The sequence below is a fragment of the Hylobates moloch genome, unplaced genomic scaffold (genome assembly GCF_009828535.3).
Source record: "Hylobates moloch isolate HMO894 unplaced genomic scaffold, HMol_V3 SCAFFOLD_2, whole genome shotgun sequence".
In the NCBI taxonomy this organism is placed as follows: Eukaryota; Metazoa; Chordata; class Mammalia; order Primates; family Hylobatidae; genus Hylobates; species Hylobates moloch.
The window spans coordinates 60,923,452-60,943,748 of NW_026652277.1; the positions used below are offsets into that span (position 1 = coordinate 60,923,452).

At 37.5% G+C, this 20,297-nt stretch overlaps 1 protein-coding gene across 8 annotated transcripts in view; it reads right to left on the reverse strand.

The window, feature by feature from the left end:
• Nucleotides 1–20,297, reverse strand: part of SLC4A4 (solute carrier family 4 member 4) — a 491,091-nt gene that overhangs the window by 220,310 nt on the left and 250,484 nt on the right. For all 8 annotated transcript variants that reach the window (XM_058434021.1, XM_032150489.2, XM_058434009.1 and 5 more), the window contains one exon: nt 5,844–5,979. In XM_058434021.1, the coding sequence (XP_058290004.1) occupies nt 5,844–5,979 (136 nt within the window). The remainder of the gene's footprint in view (nt 1–5,843; nt 5,980–20,297) is intronic.

The window sequence follows — 20,297 nt, forward strand, 5'->3', positions numbered from 1 at the left end:
CTACTCAAATGAATAAAGAATTTGGGCAGGGGAAAAACACGTCCCTTTCTCCTGACTTTGGGCCATCATCAAACTTGGATCATGAATTATTCTTTTACCAGTTTGCTTTATGAACCCATTAGCTGACACCTAGTCACCTAGACATTCTTAGTGGAAGCACAGGCTTCTTCACCAATTCCAAATGATTTTTCAGGTCTGGTAAGTCTACCCTTTTTACCGTATTCAACTTGTGCTCTATTTTGGAAGAACCACCGAAAATTCAAAGTTCTAACTTTTAGGAAAGGGAAGAACAGGTGAAGGATGTAAAAGGGATGGTGATAGAGTTGACAGTTACTTTAAATTTCATATAAATAAATACTTAATCTTGTTCATAGTATAACCACTGTGCTTTCCATGACTTAAAAGGGGACATCTTCCCCTATTATTGAAACAATTCTCATTTTTTTCAGGCACAGGGCCAACCTGAAATTCCTGAAGTAGTACTATAGCCATAATAATGCTGATGCATTACTACGCTGATCCTACAAGAATATCCTACACTGAACTTCAGATCTACTCTCCCTACAGATTTCCTCATCTCAGTAATGTGTAGGAAATCATTAGCCATCTCAATAATATGTAAGAAATCATTAGCCAACTGAAAAGTATAGGTCTTAAAAGAGAAAGAAGGATGATACTGAGTTCTGTGGGCTGTAGATTTATAATAGAACCATATATGGAGCTGGAGAAGTCCGGAGAGTTAGCTCTCTATGGAATAAAACACGCTATCAATTGCGGCTTTCACAGAAAATCAAAATATTATCAATTTCTAAGTTGGCCAGAAAAAGATTCATGTCACATCTTCTATATATAAAATGGAATCCTTCTAAGCATTAAATTTTTATTAGTCTGGTAGGTCTGAGGGCTTTTAATGGGGGGAAAAAAAAACTATCATATCTGGAAACTAGACATCACAAATGGAAGTCAAAAATTACTGTAAAAACATTCTGAAAGCAGGTTATGTCCCAGGTAGTAAAGGTTACTGAAAAGCTGAATATTTCCAGAAGCATATTCACTCCACGCCTCTCCAAAGAATGTAGGTGGAGTAGCAAACCAAGAATCAAAGTTCTATTTCTCTATTCATTGATCCTACTAACCAGTCTTTGTTGAGCATCACCTGTATGCCAGGTAGTTTCAGGCACTAGGAATATAGTGGCAAAACAACTGAAAATTTCTGCCCTCACAGAGCTTTAATTCTATTGGGAAGAGACAATAACAAGATATATGGTATGCTAAATGATGACAGGTGCTAAGGACAAAAACAATGAAAGATGAGGGATAGGAAGTATTGGGGGAAGGTTTCAATTATAGATAGGACAACCACTAAGCAAGTAATATTTGAATAAAGACCTGAAGGAGATGAGGACATGAGCCATGCAGATAACTGTGGGGGTTCAGGGAAGACAGAACATTTCAGACAGAGGGAACAACAAGTCCAAAGTTCCTGACAGATTAGCATGACTGGCCAGTGAGGCTCAAGCAGAGTGAAGCAGAAGAAATGAAAAGGAAGACAAGGTCAAAGAGATCATGGCAGATAGTTCATAAAGGAAGCAAGAGCAGGTGCAAAGACATCAACTAATTAGGAGCCATCTGCAGCAATCTCAGTGAGAAATGATGGGATGAACTAGAGTTGTGGCAGTACTGAATGTGAGATGTAGTGAGATTTCTGAATATGTGAATATCTTTAAGGGTAAAATAGAATTTGCCAATTGGTCAGATATTGGGTGTAGAGAAAGACAGGAATCAAGGAAGACTCCAGTGTTTCTGGCTCAAGAACTAAAAGAATGGAATTTTCTACTGAGATGAGGAAATCTGTAGGAAGAGTAGATCTGAAGTTCAGTTTTAGACATGTCAATTTGGAGAATCCTATTAGCCCTCCGATTAGTTGATTCCAATTAAATAAGGAATTAAATCTGTGCTTTTATAAATGCAGATATCATCAATATATTAATGAAATAGTTTGAAACTTTAAACATAGGTCCTCTTCTAAGCTTTATCAATGGCATGCTGGGTACCTTGGGTCTTTCATTCCACAGCTGTTTATCAGTCAGAAAGAGAAGAATTATACAGAACCCTGATTTGGTCAATTAATATTTCTAAGAAAGTATTATATTCAGAACAGTTGTGTCGAAGGCAGTCAGTTCTCAACCAATCACACATTAAACAAATGTTTATTAAGAGCCTATTATGAATCAGACACTGCCAGGAACTAGAAATATGACAGTGAACAGACATGGTAGTCTCTGTCTGCAAATAAATTAATGTAACGAGGGAGACCATATGAAAACAATAATATCACATACATAATGAATTAATCGACAGCAATTACGGTAAGCCCTATAAAAAGAAGTTATACAGAGTGGACTTGACACACAATACACTCCCAACAGTCTTCCTCTCCAGCAGTAGGGTGTCTTGGGGACAGACTACATCAGCAAAATGGCACACGTGCTCCCAAGGAAATAATGTCTCTAAGGATGGTAAAGTATTCAAAACCATCTTAATCTTTAAAAATCTTAAAATCCTATGCTCCTATCATTCGATGTTGAATTACTTACACAATGAACTATAATCTCTCTACCTTTCTGGGACCAGGGATTGTGTAAAATAAGGTATGGTCTGCATTTGACTGAAATGAAAAACAGAAAACTACACCTGAATTACACTCTATGATAACAACTCACAAAGAACTTCAAGATGAAAATAAGAAAGTCAAAGTAGTCTTAGGTGAGTATAGCAGTATATACACAGGAATGAAATTTTAGAGCTATGAAATATATATAATGTTAGGGAGGAGGCAACCCAATACGACCTTCATCTGATAAAAAAGAAATTCAAGCTCAGAAAGACTACATGACTTGCTCAAAGTGGAACAGCTAGTGAGCAGCAAAGCCAAGACTAGACCAAAATCTCCCAACACTTCAGGCTGCAGCAGGACAACTCTCACACTGTATTTTTCTATCAGAAAGAAGGAAAAAGAATGAAACAGATTCACTAGTAAAAAGTTGTTGCTTTGGAAGCCTTCTTTTGGAGGATGTTTTAGGAACTAAAATTGTACTTTACAGAGGATTTTTTTCTATACAGGTTATTGGTTCTGAGAGAGGGGAACAAGAAACAGTTGCTATATCCTGGGAGGAAGCCCCGAAAGAGCAAAGAATGAAAAGCTTCAAGAGAAAGTATTACAGACGAAGAGTGGAAATGTGTTATTAAAGCTTTTTTAATTAGAAGAAGAAAATATTAAGTAGCTATCAAACAGAAGAGTTAAACAATCACACCCACTGTAGATATCTATTAGAAAGAGAATTACCCAGTAAATTGAAAATAAAGTATTTAAAAATTAGGTCTCTTTCCTTAATACTACTGTAGGGGCGAGGAGTAAAGCTGAATTACTTTTTTTCTGAGCATTGTTTAAGTTATGAAAGATAAGAAATTCTCCATCAGTTCTAAACGTTTTTAAAGCAGTTGTTTCTGCAAGACTAAGCTACCTAGAAACTCTTGGTGAGGAATAAAAACTTCTCCCCCATTATCAAATAAATTAATTTATGAAGCTTCTCCAGTATTAAAAATCCCAAAGTGCTAAAGACATTCAATATTACTTAAAATTGTGGAAATAAAAATAAATCCATAAGCCTATAAAGCATAAGCCTAAGTAACTAAACTACAAAAAATCCAATTAACTTCATAAAGACTTGATTACAAGTGGTATGATGCAAGAAATTTTAAAATATGCCTCAGAAAATAAAAAAATCTTCCTCTAACTCTTAAAAGAATCTTCATCCATAAAGGGAAGGGCTATTGGCTTATTGCTCCTTTATAGCTCATCTGCTCTAATTGATTAAAGTGATTTTTAAAAATATTTTCTTTCTGACTCTAGAATTTCTTTCTAACTCTATCTAGAAAAAGTAGCAGCCATAAATCCTTTTTCCATCTATAACCACAGAAGAAGACTTTCATCTATCTTTGCTTTGTTTTTCTTAAACTCAAAGCTGGAATAATGATTTGGTTTCCCTTATTCTCATATTGTAAGATATTATATTAAACTTACTTCAAACCTTTTAATAAGATACAGAGATCTATGTAAGATCCTCATTTGCTCACTGCTATATTCATGGTACCTAAAACAGTGCCTGACATAAACTATTCATTCAAATAACACTGGTTGAGTTGAATTGATTTGAATTAAATTATAGACTATAAGAGGTTAATCTTAACATTATCTTGTTTGTGAAAGTGAAATACATTGGAATCAGCACATAATGATAACAATGAGAGACCAACAACTGCATTATAATCAGTCTTTGTATTACATAATTGCCTTATGTCACAGAAGATTCGCCTGGAGGATATCTCTGAATCTGTATGTAAAAGAAAAGCTCCATTACGAGATTATGAAACCCCAGGTATTTGTGTAATGCTTAACAATTTACAAAGCATTTTCATACATATACATATACGCATGTATGTATATAAATATGTGACATTATAAATACACTGTATACTATATTTACATATAATATATGTTTTATATACCATACATATATAATATGTAATAGGCGTTATTATCCACTCTTTATTGATAATGAGATCAAAGTTCTAGGAAACCGAGTGTCTTGTCGCTAAGAGGCAACAGAGTCAAAGTAAACTCGGGCCTCTAAACTCCAAACTCAGATGAACCTTCTACTTTCAGCTGGATATTTAAAAGATTGCAGTTTTATACTTGAAATACAGTAGCCCCCTTATTCACAGGGAATATATTCCAAGACCCCCAGTGAATGCCTGAAGGCATGGATAGTACTAAACCCTATGTATACTATGTTTTTTTCCTGTATATAAAACCTAATAAAGTTTAATTTGTAAATTAGGCACAGTAAGGGACTAACAACAATAATTAATAATAAAATAGAATAAATATAAAAATATACTGTAATAAGAGTTATATAAGTGTGGCGACTCTCTCAAAATATCTTACTGTACTGTACAGTGAGTAACTGAAACCATGAAAAGCTAAACTGTGGATAACCTTGGGGGGACTACCAAAACAGCAACTTTCTTCCTTGTTTTAATAATCTCTTTTTTATTTCATTTAATTTTATGAGGCAGGTTTTCAATCTGTCACCCAGACTGAAGTGCAGTAACATGATCAGAGATCACTGCAGCCTCGAACTCACAGGCTCAAGTGAGCCTCCTACCTCAGCCTCCTCAGTAGCTAGGACCACAGGCGTGCACCACCACGCCCAGCTGATTTTTTTTTTTTTTGTAGAGATGGGGTCCCATTATGTTGCCCAGGCTGGTCTTGAACCCCTAGGCTCAGGCAATCCACCTGCCTCGGCCTCCTAAAATTCTGTGACTACAGGCACAAGCCACTGCACCTGGCCAAAACCTCCCTCTTGACAGGGAATGAGTAATAAGTCACACAAAATCTCACAAGAGATCTTGGCATGTGGACACTGTGGAAACATATCTCTTGGCTGTCATTTTGGGTACCTGAGTTTATTATCTCTCTAAAATATTTTACTATTAAATAGTATATAAATGGAGCTTTATTTCTAATTCCTTACAAAAGCCAAAATTATAGCAACATGGATCAATGAAACAATGCCCTAGTAGTGAAATAAGAGGTGCCTTGCATTCATGTCAACAAAAAAGAAAAGAAGAAATAGAATTATTTATTCCTTATCCCAGCCAACATCATGCCCATTGGACATTCAAAGTGCTAAGGCTAAAGAACGGCACTCCAGGATCAAGCATCTTGCCCTGCCCTTGTTTCCTTGGGTCAGTACTACACACAGTCAGCCATGCCTCACCTGGCTGTTTCCTTCCACTCCATCTCCTGCCCATCCACGGCCAGCAGCTCATCCAGTTCCGTGAAGAGCTGAGGGGGAGCTGGGCTGTCATCCTCCTCTCCCAAGATGAATCGGATGCGTTCTGCAGCAGGAGAGACTGCAGAAGTGAAAATACTGTGGTTAAACATTGGCTGGACAACCCCGAGGAAAGTGGAGCTCCGGGCTCTTCCTCTCTCCCCAAGGTTACTGGGCTTCCCTTCCACATTTTCAGTGGACATCTTTCTTGCTAAGCCTCCCAAATCCCCAATCTAATGCCAAAAAGAAATCAAAGCCCTTCTCTATTCTTTTGGTGCTGAACTGTATCTTGGTTCTCCACCACTCTCCAGAAGGACAGCACTCCAATTCTGTGGGATGTGTCACAAAGAACCATTAGCCCTCAGATGAGCTGAGGTCTAACCACTCACTTCCCCTCCTTCTCCACTTATGACTCATCCAAAATTATAAGACAAAAGTCAGCTTGAACCAGTCACTTTTTCATACAGCAGTGGGAGGGGCAACAAAGCACCCCAATCCTGAGATCTCCCAGTCCCCGCCTCCCACCCACCCTCCTTCTGTCCAATGCCTAAAGCTCATGTCCTCGCAGGCTTCAACCTGCCAATAACTGGCTAACTGCAAAGTTGATGAAGGAATATTTAACAAGATGGGCCCTCTTCTTTACAGAACGGTAGTACCCAAAAATGTTTAGTCACACTTCAATGCACTTGAAAAACAAGCCCAAGTAAAATATTGTACACTTGAGGGAGAGAGAAAAAAAAACATTTTCCAACACACTCAAGCACATAATTGAATGCCCTACTAGCTCCTTTTGACCCTATCTCCTGAAAATCATGTAATGAAAAATTAACTAGAATTTCCCCTAGGTCATGGGTTACTCCCTTTCAAAAAAAAAAAAAAAGAAGAAGAAGAAAGAAGAAAGAAGAAGAAGAAAAGAAAGAGAGAAAGAGAAAGAAAAGCAGTTGGAAATTGATGGTCATGTTACAAATTTAAGGCCCACAAATACTCCTCAAAATCCCTGGGTAAAACCAACAATGTTATATACATGTGAATGCAGTTCAAGTACACACAAATGTATTTATTATGGATAGACAGATAGATAGACACACACACACACACACACACATGCATATATAAATTTGTAGAAATATATGTACACGAACAACCCAATAAAACCAAAAAATCCCTACCATCTGAAAACTATTATAATACAGGACAGAATAAAATTCCATAGATCAAAATTTATTTAGTACAAATAAACCCATGAAAAATATTCAACCTAATTAAAAATAGAAACTAATCATTAAAATAAAATGTGTTTTACCTATTAAAATGTCAAAAAATGGTGAGGCGTGGTGGCTTACACCTGTAATCCCAGCACTTTGGGAGGCCGAGGCAGGCGGATCACCTGAGGTCAGGAGTTCGAGACCAGCCTGGCCAACATGGTGAAACCCTGTTTCTACTAAAAAATTGCAAAAAATTAGCCAGGCGTGGTGGCATGTGCCTGTAATCCCAGCTACTCGAGAGGCTGAGGCAGGAAAATAGCTTGAACCTGGGAGACAAAGGTTGCAGTGAGCCGAGATCATGCCATTGCACTCCAGCCTGGGTGACAGAGCAAGACCCTGTCTGTAAATTAATTAATTAATTCATTAAATTTAATGTCAAAAATGAAAAAAATAATGATAATCCCAACATGGGCAAGGGTTTGGGAATCACGCACCCAGCACTTCTTGATTTATGTTACTGGTAGGAGCCTAAATGGAAACATCTCTCTAAAGGGAAATGCTTGAAGGACATGAAAATTTCTGGAGGGACATGAAAATTTTTAAATAGTGTATATATCCTGTGAGCCAACAATTCTTGTACTAGAAATGCATTCATTCTAAATAAATAAGAGTTATCTCAAAGGTTTAGTGACAGAGGTGATCATTCTAGCATTGTTTATAACTGAGAAAACAGAAAAATCCTAAACGTCCAAAAATGAAGATTGGTCAAATAAAGTATGGTACAACTATACAATAAAATACCATGCAATCATAAAATATGAAGTCAAAATAGCTGGCCTTTTTTGACATGTATACCATATAAAATTAAATTAAAAATAAAAATAATACGCATTAAATGATCCCATTTTAGTAAAGAAACAATAAATATGTATTTCTGTAAAATAAAGCTAGGAATTGAGGCAGCCCTCACTGTGCTCAGTCTGATATGTGTGCATTTCGGTTACCACAATTTAGGTTAAATAACATAGTCCCTAACAATACAGTTCAAATTTCAGTTAACATGGTATATTAATAGTGATTTCATAAAGTACAAACTTTGCAGCTAGCTCTTCAGTCCATAAATCACTACATAACATGTGTGCATAATGATCACTGACCTATCATGGGGGGCTTCTTTAAAATATGTCAGTGATTGATCACTGCATGTTTGTTATTCAGTTCACACACAGACAGCAAAGTGTGTAGATGTGTTGCCTTCTTGTCTCCCAAAGATAAATGCAAGCGACATGGATAATCAAAGAGGGAACTGGCCAACAAGAATGAAGGCGATGTACAGAAACAAAAATTAATACTATTGGAAGTAAAATTTGTATCAAACGTAAATGGAGAAGACATAGCTAACCATGGAATGTAAATGATGCTGCCATTCACCATTGAAAGACTCTGTATATGCAGTCAGAGGAACTTAGTGAAGGTGAATTAATCAACATAAACAAGGAAAGTGATAGTGATGAAAAGGATGATGATGTCCTAGAGAAAGTGATACTGGCTAAAATTACTTCACATTCAAGGAATCTTAGGAGACATTTCTTGACATGGAAAGCACACAGGATAAAATGTAAGCTGATCCACATTTAGAGAGCATGACAGTTTGTCTAGGCATTGAAAAAAAATGCATGCTCTGTATCATAAGTTATACAATAGAAAGAAGGCAAGCACTATTCAAACTACTCCTGATAAGACTGTACAGTGAAACAACTTTAATATCAATATTTCTAATGTTTTAAATTACTGTGTACTGAATAAATATTAGTTTTACCTTTTTTCATTTCCCTATACCTTTATAGCTAACAACAAGAGAGATTTTAGTGATTTAAAAATTTTTAAAGGTCAAAGAGCAATAGTAACTGTTTTCATTGATTATTAGGATTGCTTTGCATAATTTCAGTTTGCAAAGTCATTTTTTTTACAGTCATGGACTACGGTACAAAGCAAGGACTTCTGTGTATACAGGCATATTTAAATACACAGGTACATTTTCAGTGTTACATGGTTTATTTCTAGGGCTTCTGTTTTCTTATGTTCACTTTTCTATAAATTCCAAACTGTTTACAATTCACTCATGTATTCCATTCAGCAAATATTTACTGAGCACTGTCTATGCTCTTAATTGGCTTAACAGGCTTTATCTTCAGCCTCTGACAAAAAGATCTCTGATCTTACAGAGTTTACATGTATGTAGGGAAAATAAATATTAACTAAGTAATTTATTCTTTAAATAAATAAGTAAATTAGCACATAAACCAATACCAGAAAAAAATCTGCTAAATATAAGTGAATGCAGAAAATAAGGTAATTGAGTACATACTGATACAAGGTACAATGGATACGTCTTACTTTGTGATTAGAATTTTTTTTTTTTTTTTTCAGATGGAGTCTCACACTATTGCCCAGGCTGGAGTGCAGTGGTGCTATCTCAGCTCACTGCAAGCTCCGCCTCCCGGGTTCACGCCATTCTCCTGCCTCAGCCTCCCGAGTAGCTGGGACTACAGGCACCCACCACAATGCCTGGCTAATTTTTTGTATTTTTAGTAGAGACAAGGTTTCACCGTGTTAGCCAGGATGGTCTTGATCTCCTGACCTTGTGATCCCCCCTCCTCGGCCTCCCAAAGTGCTGGGATTACACGATGAGCCATTGCACCTGGCCTGAAATTTCTTAATATCCCTGGCAGAAAATAATCTAAAATTCCAGGACTTAAATGTAAAAATATTTGCAATGCCTTTCCAATCATGAAATGGGAAGTCTAATTATTTTAGGCGATCAGGAGGGCATGAAAATGAAGAAATGATGGGCAGAATTTGGAGTCTGGACAATACTTCTAAGGAGTAGTGTGTTCACATTACCAAAAGTTTAGTCACTTTTTTCATCGTAGTGGTTCTGAAACCAGCAATCACAAATATAAATCACTTTTCATCAACATTCAACATCAAAGATCCCTAAATCAGAACTAGCTTTAATTTTTTTTAACTTTTATTTTAGATATAGGCGTACATGTGCAGGTTTGCTATATAGGTAAATTGTGTGTCACAGGGGTTTGGTGTACAGATTATCTGCCACCTAGGTCATAAGAATAGTACCCAATAGGTAGTTTTTGGATCCTCGCCTTCCTCCCTGCCTCCACTTCACATAGGCCCCTGTGTCTGTTCCCTTCTTTGTGTCCATACATACCCCATAGAATTAGCTTTTAGAAGGGAGAAGTCTAGAGTTAGATAATCAACCTTTTGTCCATTTCTAAAGATGTGATGTAGGTTTGTCCCCACCTCTAACAGAAAAAAATAAATTGGTCTCCTGCCTAAAAAACAGCATAGATAGTACATATCCCTGCTCGGCTCTACTCCACAGAGCATTACTCTGTAGTCTGGCACTCTCAATTTAGCAAAACGTGAATCACTACTCACTAGACAGCAACTCAGTGGTGACTTCTGCAAAATGGAATGGAAGAAGGATGTAACACTAACTCCAGGTCTTCCTCTCTAGGTACCATGCCTAACCCCTTTCACAGGTTATCTTATTTATTACATAAAGGCACCTGAGCAATCAGTATATCAATTTTGGGGGATTAAAATTCCAAAATCGTGTGTCATAAACTAGTTCGCAACTCCAGGAAGTTTCTACTGGTGCTGTACTGGGCTCAGAGCCAAGAGACTTGGGGTGCATATGACTTAGCGAGACACTAGCTTGGGCAGCCAAGAAAGTGCTTGCACCACCTCTCCCCCAACTCCAAGCAGTGCAGCTCTGAGAGAAACTCCTTCCTTCTGCTTGAGGAGAGTAGAGGGAAGAGTAAAGAGGACTTTGTCTTCCAACTTGGATACCAGCTTAGCCACAGTAGGTTAAGATACTAGGCAGAGTCTTAAGGCCCCAGTTCCAGGCCCTAGCTCCCAGGTGACATTTTTAGACATACCCTGGGCTAAAGGGAACCTCCTGCTTTGAAAGTAAGGACCCAGTCTTGGCAAGATTCATCACCTGCTGACTAAGAGACACTGGGCCTTGAACAAACATCAAGGGTACCCAGGCAGTACTTGCCATGGACCTTGAGTGAGATCCAGAGCTATGCTGGCTTCAGGTGTGACCCAGTGCATTCCCAGCTGTGGTGGCCATGGGGAGAAGTGCCTGCTGGATGAAAGGAGAGGGAAGAATGAAGGTGACTTTGTCTTGCAGCTTGGGCACCAGCTCAGCCACAGTGGAGCAGAGTACCAAGCAGGCTCCTACGATCCCCAATTCCAGGCCTTCGCTCTTAGACAGCATTTCTGGACCTGCCCTGGGCCAGAGAAGAGCCCACTTCCCTCAAGTAGAAACCCAGGCCTGGCAGCACTCACTATAAGCTGACTGAATAGCCAGCTTGAGCCTTGACTGAACATCAGGAGTAGCCAGGCACGGGGCAGTGGCAGCCATGCAGAGAGACTCCTTCTGCATCAGGAAAGGGGAAGAAAGAGTGTAAAGGACTTTGCTTTGCAGCTTGGGTGCCAGCTCAGCAGCAGCAGAATAGAGCACCAAATAGATTATAAAGTTCCCGGCTCCAAGCCCTGGTTCCTGCATGGCATTTCTGTACCTGCCCTCAGCTCACTGCCCTGAAGGGAAGGACACAAGTCTGGCTGGATTCACCACATGCTGACTGAAGAGCCCTTGGACCTTGTCTGAACATTGGTGGTAGCCAGACAATGGTCACTGTGGGCCTTGGGTGAGATCCAATGCTGTGCTGACTTCGAGTCTGTCCCAGTATAATCCCAGTAGTAATGACCACAAGGGTACTTGTGTCACACCTCCCCCAGCTCCAGGTAGCTCAAATGGAAAGAGAGACTCCTGTTCAGAGGAAAGTAAGAGAAGAGAACAAGAGTCTCTGCCTGGTAATCCAGGGAATTCTCTCAGATCTTATCACAACCACAAAGGTGGTACACCTACAAGTCTGTAAGAGTCACAGCATTACTGGGCTTACGGTGCTGTCTAACGCAGATATGGCTGCAGTGACCAAAGTCATAGATCACAACAATCAATTCCCTTTGAATGCTTGAAAAGCTTTCCCAAGACAGGTACAAACAAGCCCAGACTGTAAAGACTACAATAAATACCTAACTCTTCAATGCTCAGACATTGACAAATATCTACAAGCATCAAGACTATCTAGGAAAACATGACCTCACCAAACAAACTAAATAAGGTACCAATGACCAATCCCAAGTAACAGAGACATATGACCTTTCAGACAGAGAATTCCAAATAGCTGTTTTGCAGAAGCTCAATGAAATTCAAGATAACACAGAGAAGGAATTCAGAATCCTATCAGATAACTTTAACAAAGAGATTGAAATAATTTTTAAAAATCAAGTGGAAATTCTGGAGCTGAAAAATTCAATTGACATACCAAAGGATGCATCAGAGTCTCTCAACAGTCTCTCTCTTAATCAAGCAGAAGAATTAGTGAGCTCGCAGACAGGCTATTTGAAAATACACAGTCAGAGGAGACAAAAGAAAAAAGAATGAAACACACCTAGGAGATCTAGAAAACAGCCTCAAAAGGGCAAATCTAAGGGTTATTGGCATAAAGAGGAAGGAGAGAAAGATTGGGGTAGAAAGTTTATTCAAAGCGATAATTTAAAAAGTACAAAAACTTCAAATAAAAAACCCAACAATGCATCTTAAAGAACTATTATAGAAAAGCAAAATAAAACCAAACCCAAAATTAGTACAGGAAGAAAAATAATAAAGATCAAAGCACGAATAAATGAAATTTTAAAAAAGCAATACAAAAGAGCCATGAAACAAAAAGCTGGTTGTTTGAAAAGATAAACAAAAATGACAAACCTTTAGCCTAAGAGAAAAAAAGAGAAAACCCAAATAAATGAAATCAGAGATGAATAGGCAGACATTACAACTGATACCACAGAAATTCAAAGGATCATTACAGACTACTATGAGGAACTATATGCCAATAAATTGAGAAACTTAGAAGAAATGGACAAATCTTAGACACATTCAACTTACCAAGATTGAACCAAGAAAAAACTCAAAACCTGAATAGACTAATGACAAGTAATTAGATTAAAGCCATAATAAACGGTCTCCTAGCATAGAAAAACCTGGGACCAATGGTTTCACAGCTGAATTTAAAGAAGAACTAATGCCAATCCTACCCAAACCATTTCTTGTATATATATATATACTTTAAGTTCTAGGGTACACGTGCACAATGGGCAGGTTTGTTACATATGTATACATGTGCCATGTTGGTGTGCTGCACACATTAACTCGTCATTTACATTAGATATATCTCCTAATGCTATCCCTCCCCCGTCCTGCCACCCCACAACAGGCACCAGTGTGTGATGTTCCCCTTCCTGTGTCCAAGGGTTCTCATTGTTCAATTCCTACCTATGAGTGAGAACATGGGGTGTTTGGTTTTTTGTCCCTGCAACAGTTTGCTGAGAATGATGGTTTCCAGCTTCATCCATGTCCCTACAAAGGACATGAACTCATCATTTTTTATGGCTGCATAGTATTCCATGGTGTATATGTGCCACATTTTCTTAATCCAGTCTATCATTGGTGGACATTTGGCTTGGTTCCAAGTCTTTGCTATTATGAATAGTACCGCAATAAACATACATGTGCATGTGTCTTTATAGCAGCATGATTTATAGTCCTTTGGGTATATACCCAGTAATGGGATGGCTGGGTCAAATGGTATTTCTAGTTCTAGATCCCTGAGGAATTGCCACACTGTCTTCCACAATGGTTGAACTAGTTTACAGTCCCACCAACAGTGTAAAAGTGTTCCTATTTCTCCACATCCTCTCCAGCACCTGTTGTTTCCTGACTTTTTAATGTTGGCCATTCTAACTGGTGTGAGATGGTATCTCACTGTGTTTTGATTTGCGTTTCTCTAATGGCCAGTGATGATGAGCATTTCTTCATGTGTCTGTTGGCTGCATAAATGTCTTCTTTTGAGAAGTGTCTGTTCATATCCTTTGCCCACTTTTTGATGGGGTTGTTTGTTTTTTTCTTGTAAATTTGTTGGAGTTCTTTGTAGATTCTGGATATTAGCCCTTTGTCAGATGAGTAGATTGCAAAAATTTTCTCCCATTCTGTCAGTTGCCTGTTCACTCTGATGGTAGTTTCTTTTGCTGTGCAGAAGCTCTTTAGTTTAATTAGATCCCATTTGTCAATTTTGGCTTTTGTTGCCATTGCTTTTGGTGTTTCAGTCATGAAGTCCTTGCCCATGCCTATGTCCTGAATGGTATTGCCTAGGTTTTCTTCTAGGGTTTTTATGATTTTAGGTCTAATATTTAAGTCTTTAATCCATCTTGAATTAATTTTTGTATAAGGTGTAAGGAAGGGATCCAGTTTCAGCTTTCTACATATGGCTAGCCAGTTTTCCCAGCACCATTTGTTAAACAGGGAATCCTTTCCCCATTTCTTGTTTTTGTCAGGTTTGTCAAAGATCAGATAGTTGTAGATGTGTAGTATTATTTCTGAGGGCTCTGTTCTGTTCCATTGGTCTAAATCTCTGTTTTACCTACCCAAAACATTTTTAAAAATAGAGGAGGAAAGACTACTTCCAATCTCATTCTGTGAGACTAATATTACCCTGATACCAAAACCAAAGGCAAACCAAAAAAGGAAAACTACAGGCCGATATCCTTAATGAACACTGATGCAAAAATTCTCAACAAAATACTAGCACCAAATTCAACACACATTAAAAAGATCATTCATCATGACCAAGTGAAATTTATTCCAGGGATGCAAGAATAGTTCAATATATGCAAATCAATTAACATGACACATCATATCAACAGAATGACGGACAAAAACCATATGATCATTTCAATTGATGCTGAAAAAGCATTTGATAAAAATCAACATTCTTTCATGATAAAAACCCTCTAAAAACTGGTTACAGAAGGAACATACCTCAATATAATATTAATGGAAGAACAGACCTACACCTACTATCATGCTGAATGGCAAAAAACTGAAAGTCTTTCCTCTAAGATCTAAAACAAGACAAGGATGCCCACTTTCACCAGTTATTCAACATAGTATTAGAAGTCCTAGCAAGAGCAATCAAACAAGAGAAGAAATAAAGGGCATTCAAGTTGGAAAAGAGGAACTCAAATTAACCCTGTTTGCAAATAATATAATCTTATATTTGGAAAAACCTAAAGATTCCACCAAAAAGCGATTAGAACTAATAAATTCAGTCAAGTTGCATGATACAATATCAAGTATACAAAAATCAGTAGCATTTCTATATGCCAGCAGTGAACAATCTGAAAAAGAAATCAAGAAAGTAATTCCATTTATAATTATTACAAATAAAATAAGATACTTAAGAACAGACTTAGCCAAGAAAGTGAAAGATCTCTGCAATGAAAACTATAAAATATTGATGCATGAAATTGAAGACATAACAAAATGGAAAGATATTCCATGTTCATGAATTAGAAGAATCAATATTGTTAAAATGTCCATACTACCTGAAGCAATCTACAGATTCAATGCAATCCCTATCAAAATACCAATGACATTCTTCACAGAAATAGAAAAAAATAATCCTACAATCTATATAGAACCACAGAAGACCCAGAATAGCTAAAGCTATCCTTAGCACAAAGAACAAAACTGGAGGCATCACATTATCTGACTTCAAATTTTACTACAGACCTATAGTAGCCAAAACAACAGAGTACTCCCATAAAAATGACACATAGACCAATGGAACAGAATAAATAGAGAACCCAGAAACAAACTCATACATCTACAGTGAGCTCATTTTTTATAGAGGTGCCAAGAACATACACTGGGGAAAAACAGTTTCTTCAATAAATGCTGCTAGGAAAACTGGATATTAATATGCAGAAAAATAAAACTAGACCCTTATCTCTCACAACAGGCTTATTAATTTATATAATACGTATAGAAAAAAAACACCAGAAGGACATACACTAAATGTTAACAATTATTATCCTTAAGTGGAAGAATTACTTATGATTCTCATTTTCCTTGTTTATGTGCAAGTTCTAAATTTTCTACAATTAACATTAATATCCTATTTATAAGGAAAACAAGCCAATTAAGATTTTTTAGTTGCTAAATTGAGAATAGTCAGTCAAATTAGTGCCATATACTTCCTTACAATATTTGAAACTGCAGAATCTCAATTATCTTTCTCAAAAAAATGTTCTGGTGCATGTATACATATGTAACAAACCTGCAAGTTGTGCACACGTACCCTAGAACTTAAAGTATAATTTAAAAAATAGGGGTTTTAAAAAAAAATGTTTAACACAAACATAATCTTACAGCACTTGCCTTTACTGCTGTGTAGGGACTAGAACAGCCAGCTCTGAACCAGGACTGGCCATGGTTCTGAACCCTACTTAACTGAGAAGCCACAAAAGCCGAAAAATAATCCCATGGGCATAGAACAATGGGGATGAGGGTGAAGAGAATTTCAAGCAAGTTGCATGGAAAGAAAAGACATTTTCTATAAACAGAACAGAAAACACTTATTAATTGAAATGGTAAAGAATATGGCTACCCAGCAACCTTTTCCTGAAGGACCTAAAAGTTTCTTGTGCATGTTATAACCACCATTTCCAGTTACTTTTAATTTCTCAATCCCTACATCACTTCTGTCTCTTCTGCCAGAGCTGCCATGATAAGGTTTACATGATGAATCACTCTGCTTAACAGTGAACACATCAGCATTTTCTCCAGGTTCATTCAGACCAATTATCAGCACAATTTATACCCCGAGGTTTCTAAAGTCAGACTCAATTCTCATCAACATTAGGAAATCTTCAAGATTCCCAAAATAAACTCTACAGATTTGCTCGAGTGCAACTATTTGCTATAGAGAGTAGCTAAATATATAGCTCCAATATTAGTATCACAAGCGCCACACTAATGCTGCCATTAAATGCTTTCACATACAAAAGAAGACATTCTCCTTCCTGTAGATTCTCTGTCAAAATGCATAAGGATATAGAGGCACCGAACTTTAAAGAATCTTTAGGATTTCTGACTTCATCCCCACATTGCCAAAAAAAATTCTACCCATATTACCTGGATAGCAATACTGAGAAATGTGGTTTAAAAATACAATTTCTTTTAAAATCGGGAAAGGAATGGAGGCCTCGAGGAAATGTTACATGGATGCCTGCTCTTTCTTATTTGAAAAAAGGTGACATTCCCCACAGATGTATTAACGCTCTAAAGATTTTGCTGGAACTCTGAATGTAATACAGAAATGTCAACAAGATTCTACAATAAGGTTTTCTTCTTTTCTGTCTTATTTAGATTTGTTCTGAGTTGAGGGTCCAAAATTAGTGGCAGTGATCCTCAACTTTTGTGAAGTTTAATTATATTCTCAGTAAAGAAAAAATAAATATAACAGATCCTCCAACACTTCCTACTTGACATCTATAGTTTCACTGTTCTCAGACAACATAATGCTTCATTTGCCTTGTGCTATGGTTTAGAAGTTTTTTCCATCCAAAACTCATGTGGAAATTTAATTGCCATTGTAGCAGGATTGGGAGGTCAAATCTTGAAGAGGTGTTTACGTCATGAAGGTTCTGCTGTGTTTACGTCATGAGGGTTCCTATCCTCATGAGGGTCCAGGAATAGACTAATACATTATCTGGGGAATGGATTCACCCCCTCTTGCTCTCTTTTGCCTTCTTTGCCCCTCTGCTTTGTGATGCCTTCTGCCATGTTATGACACTCCAAGCAGGCCCTCCCCAGATGCCAGAACCTTGATGGTGGACTTCTCACCCTCCAGAACTATGAGCCAATAAATGTCTGATCTTCACAAATTACCAAGTCTGTGGTATTCTGTGGTAGCAGCACACAGCGGCACACCAGCAACATATGTCTACTGATCAGCAAAGACCTAAAAACCAGGCCAGAAACTGAAAGACCACTTGCAAAAACCGAGTTCGACTACTTGAGAAATGGCATATGAATGACAAGAGTCTAAATATAAACACAAGTAAATGTTGATGCTTTTCATCATTAAGCACCTTCCCAAATGACCAACAGAGATATGCTAAATCCATTCTCAGTAAATAATAAAATTGAATCAGCTACGTTTTTAGGACCAGCTTTTAAGGCAGAGGTCATAATTTGTTATAGAAATAAACTTCCTTCTAAATTATTCATATCACTTAACTACACAAAGCTGATAGAAAACCTAGATTAGAGTGGGTATGTGGGCTGGCTAAGGATACTAATTTTCTATTAATGTGTGCTACAAATAAAACTTATGCATTCTACACAGTAATACTGACAAAAGTAAAGAATTCACCCCCTTTGACACAATCCGCTTTCGCTATATTCTATCTCTACAACATTTCTTAATCCCTTATATTAGAAGCCTATGTATAAAACTTCAAGGCATCTAGAGATAACCTCAGTTCATCAGTGGTGAGGTAAGTTAGAGCCATTTCAAAAGAGATTGATTATTAACAGCATCCTATTCAGAAAGAACAGTTAGAGAAAGTATTTAGTCACTTCTAAGGCTTGGGGTAACGTGTAAGGCTTGGCTATTCCTTAACTGGGTGAAGAATTTCCAATTAATTATCTATTGATCATAAAACTTAGATTCCTTTGCCTTCTCAGACAACCCCTTGTTTAGATCCATCAAGTACCAGCTTAAGCTAGTTTGGAAACACTTTTGACTATTTATGACACTCTTTAAGACCTGCATAAGCTCAAATCTGGCTTTCTTAGAATTACATTGGTAAAACGCTTTAGCAACCTTGTAAAGTAGAGATTACGCATTCACCTGAAAATTGTCCAAATCCCTCTGCCACCTCTCTTTTGTGAGAAGGGCAGGAAAAAGCTTCAGCAAAGTGGGATGTCTGAGATTCAGTTATGGAATGTATAAAGAATGAGTCAGAGAACTCCTACAAATGCAGTGGAAGGTGCTCTGGGCCTGATGAATGAGATAAGCCAAAATCCACAAGAGGAGACCACAGTGCAAATGCCAGAGCAGCAAATTTCAACAGCAAATCTGAAGGGACCAGAAGGAAGACTTGAGGTCAAGTTGTCAATTTAAGACTGAAAAGCTAGGGTAATCTGAGATAAAAGCAACCCAGTATTGACATGTAGGAGTCAAAGAACCTAAAGCTCAAGGCAGATATTAAATATGAATACCAAGTTGTCTAGTAATATGAAAATGAATTAAAGAAGTGCTGTTGCTTGGAAGTGGTGTGGAAGGGGAAGGGATTGTTCCCAATAAGTTTTAGGAGAATTCACATAAGATACTAAAGACCCTCCAATCCTTCCCCCAAGTAATCAATGAAGTGTTTGCAGCAGCTGATTCCTACATCCTCAGAGAAAATGGATCTTCATCACTTAGGGAGCACTCACTTCAAAAGATGGGATTCTGCAAATGCACTCCTATCTAGTGGCAGCACAGGGAACTCACCTCATGAGATAATACAGCCCTGAGTCAACAGTAATCACAGGTAGAGTGATGGGATCAGAATTATAAGACCAGAATCTGGTGCTCAGCTTCAATTCTGACAGAGCAAATCCCTCCTTCTCCCTCTGACTCAGCTTCCTCAACTTTTTGACATATAATAATAAAAGGAAGAGTGAAGAGAATACTAAAGGTACATCCATGGCTGGAGGAATCAAATTTTGCTCTTCTGGCTTATAAAATTATATTCAGAAAGACCAGATAATGCTATTATATTAAGCAATCTACTGATGTATTATTGATTCTGGCACTTTTGATCTCTTCTTTGAGAAGTAATACCAACAAATTTTCAATACAAAGATTGAAAAAACTGAATCTGACATTCTTAGAGGGAAAAAATAATGCTAAGAAATATTCTCACCCTTTATTTACCCTGTTATTTAGTCAAAGATGTGTAGTGAGCACTAACTAGCAGTATTTAAATACCAACTACCTAAAGAAGTTGCATAATGAATGAATTTTTCAGTGAATTTCCAATCAATTGTGGCCAAGACAAATAAACCTCAGTGAAAATGACCTAAAGAGGTAAAGACATATAACCAACTCCAGAGACCTAAGTAAACCTGAAAATCCAATGGAAAAATAAAGCACATGAATAGAATGAGGATTTCCAAAGAGAGAATGAAAAGGAAAAGTATGCACAATGG